Source organism: Seriola dumerili, unplaced genomic scaffold (genome assembly GCF_002260705.1).
Source record: "Seriola dumerili isolate Sdu_G_001 unplaced genomic scaffold, Sdu_1.0 BDQW01006345.1, whole genome shotgun sequence".
Taxonomy (NCBI): Eukaryota; Metazoa; Chordata; class Actinopteri; order Carangiformes; family Carangidae; genus Seriola; species Seriola dumerili.
Window position 1 is genome coordinate 1 of NW_019180600.1, and position 3,416 is coordinate 3,416.

The 3,416-nt window shown below is 38.3% G+C and overlaps 1 protein-coding gene and 1 pseudogene across 1 annotated transcript; both read left to right on the top strand.

Annotated features, from left to right (window-relative positions):
- Positions 1-9: 9 nt before the first annotated feature.
- LOC111239931 lies at positions 10-918 on the top strand (annotated as a pseudogene).
- Positions 919-2,337: 1,419 nt separating this feature from the next.
- LOC111239930 (olfactomedin-like) lies at positions 2,338-3,392 on the top strand (the record flags this gene model as incomplete). Its single annotated transcript, XM_022769877.1, has 3 exons — positions 2,338-2,415; positions 2,504-2,668; positions 3,330-3,392. Coding segments are annotated over exons 1-3 (285 nt in total), but the record flags the coding sequence as incomplete, so codon positions are not given.
- Positions 3,393-3,416: the final 24 nt, after the last annotated feature.

The following is a 3,416-nucleotide window of genomic DNA, read 5'->3' on the forward strand; positions in this document are numbered from 1 at the left end:
TTTTTTTTTTCAGGCAACTGCAATCACACAGGAATCATGAGCATCGGCAAACCCACGGTGGTCCAGCTCAATGCTCATTTGAATGCAGGTTACCAGTATGGCGGCTGGGGAAAAGACTCCAAACCTGTTCGAGGCTATGAGTCAATGTACTTCTTTGGTGCATACGTCAATCCCTCAGTGCATGACTTCTATTTGTACTCTGACTATGAAAAGCTGATTCTGAGGTCTGCATTCAAGCACCATGACATACCAAGCGGGTGGGAAGGTACCGGTAACAATTACATTGTTCACGGCAACACCATATATTACCAGCACAACACACCTTTCAGTATGAGCAAGCTGAATCTGACCAGTTCCACATATGACTCTAGAGTGATCCCAGCTGCTAGTACGAGGTTCTCATACAGTTACTCAGATAACCAGAACATGGACTTTGCAGCCGATGAAAACGGCTTGTGGGTAATGTACGCCTCAGAGGAGAGCAAGGGTAAAATTGTCCTAGCAAAGATAGATGAGAAATCTTTTGGCATTGCAGATGAGTTGGAAACCGGTGTGTTCAAGCAGTTGGCTGGCAATGCTTTCATGGCCTGTGGAGTCATGTACGCCACTAGGTCAGTGGATTTGAACACAGAGGAGATCTATTATGCATTCGACACTAAGACCAAGGAGGAGAAACATCTCAACATTCGCTTCCAGAAGTTCCTGGAGAAATACACCAACCTGGACTACAACCCCACAGATCAGAAGCTCTACATGTACAACGATGGCTACTATGTGTCCTATAATGTGAGGTTTAACAGAGAATGATTCCTCCTCTTTGTGATCGACAGTATTGTGATTGATACGAATGATCTGTATTTACTCTCTGTGTCACCGGAGCTCTACAAAGCTATGTACTGTCTTTTTCTGAATAAAATCAAACTGAAGCATTCAAATGACGTGACTGGCCTTGACTTTTTGTGTATGAATGATACATATGATAAGAGAAATAAGTGTACGAAGAGTTCCAGAAAACCAAATGGAACAATTAACAAAGTGTAAATTACTGAAAGTACGATCCAGTGTGTTCAATCCATTATGGCACCAATGCAAGAAAATATATGGTATGAAAAAAGAATTTAAAAAATCACCTGGTACTTTTTGGCTTCAGATTAGTCAGGTCCAGCTATAGGAAAGGTAAATGCTATTAATAATCATTGTATCTGCAGCCTTTAATAGTGCAGACACACTAATGTTTTGGCACTGCTGGAGCCTGAGGTTACAGAAACAAGACAAATACATACTGTATAGTATATAATCTAAAATAGGTGTATATTTGCCATTCGATAGTAGCTTAAAAAGGATTGACTAATGAGCCTGCACCTTATAATTACAACAGAATCAAAGGAACATATATGATGAAGTACAAAAGGTGCAAGTACAGCAGCACACAGGGATAAACAATTTTCATGTCTTTCAGTGTGAAGATCAAAATGAACTAAATTTACAGGTACTGTTCTCTGCTGCTTGTAATTGAGTTTACATACAACTTGAAAAAAAACGCTCCTGTGCTTTTCCACACATTAATATGAGCAGCATGATTCAAGAATAGGTTGCTTTGTTAGACTCGTATTCAATTTTCAGTTTTTCTCCAGGGTATAATGAAAGCTTAAGATTAATATTGAACCAATTACCCTTTAGCCCCAGCTAATGAAAACACAAGTTGACTGGAGAGACAAATCAAATATCACCACTAGCGAACATTACAGCTGTTTTCCTCTTTTGTTCCTGAGTTGAAGTAAATTAATTTAAGAAACTGTCAACAGTTTGTAAGCTTAGTGTCTTCTCAGGCCACAGTTTGGCTCTCAGCATCATAAAAGTGGGTCGACTTTATTCTTATGTTTGTGCCGTATAGGAGATAAATGCGTGTCGATAAATAAATAAAATAAAATATCCCCCTTTCACTTAAAAATACTTTCTTACATATGCCAAATCGTTTCCTTGTCATATCAGATGATTTGGAGACTCTTCACTGTTCACTGCACATATTTTCTATTAAATTAAATAAAAAATTAAAAGTTACCTTATTTTTTCAGGTTCAGGTTCATCTGTATAAGGCACAGTTACTATTTTCATGCAGAAGTTTTGGCAATGTCTAAATAAACTAAAACCTGTACGAGGTAACAACGCAATGAGAAATAAAAATGTACCAATCCCAGCACAGTGTGTACAATATGCACATCTGCACTGATCTCAAGGATGCTATAAAAACCGTGACTATGGAATCACGTCACATGGCTGAAGAAGAAGTGTAAAACCCACAGTTAACAGAGGACATCAGATGAGACAGTAATCAGACAAACCAACAGCAGAGACATAATGCCTCTGACTCTGCTGCTTTTCTTTCCCATGCTGAGCCCTGCACTGGCATGGCTTGTAAGTTCTAAATATTTTCATTGTCCTTCAGTAAATTGTATTGTATGTAATATCTGGGTAAAATAACTCTTTTTCTATTCTCTTGCAGCCAGTGGAGGATTGGGAATCAGGAAATGTAACCACATCTGGTGGAGGACTGGAGTGTGTTTGCAGTGTGTTCCTGCCTGACAGCAGCTTCCCTGCCAACCCAGTGCAACACATGCAGCAAGTTACCACAGACCTGAGGCTGGAGGTGCAAATTCAGATAAACAAGGTCAGTATGAAACACAGTATCCTCTCTGTTTTTTTTTAAAACCATTGGAATAGATTTAGAAATCTATAATGACTTTAATAGTTCAATAATGCAACATAAACAGTTTGTCATTACTACTATCTGAGAGTGAAATAGACATGACTTGACGGGATTTCTTTTAGGCATTGATAATTCAATAATAATTCCTACTAACACAGAATATTGAACTATAAAATTGGGCAAATATTTGACGCTTAGAATCATTACTAACAGACTTCCAGCAACCACGTCCATTTTTATGGACAAATTGAAGTATAAGCAAATACTGTAAATACTGTACAATGTACACCATCCATCCTATCCATCACAGATGCACCTGATGCGCAACATTTGTGTACAAAGTCATTTATACTACTCATATTAATTCCACCTTTATTTGCTCTTCCATGATCTCTTGTTTGAGGCTTTACTCTACAGCACAGAACCAACCAGAGCATAATCCTATATGTGTTACCTGTATTTATAATACTTGTCTAGAGGATTTTTGTATGTATTTGTATGTTCAAAGTTAACTGCCTGCACACACTGTAGTTACTGTGTGTTTCTGTTGGCTTATCTTATTAGTTTTGTTGTCTTATTTGGGTGTCTGTATATTAAGTCAAGTTCCTTTTATGTCTTTCAGCTTGTCCACTATGAGGGCAAACTGGATATCTTCCTTGCAGAACTGAAGGACCTGACTGTTAGAGTGGCCATGCTGGAGAGCAGTCCT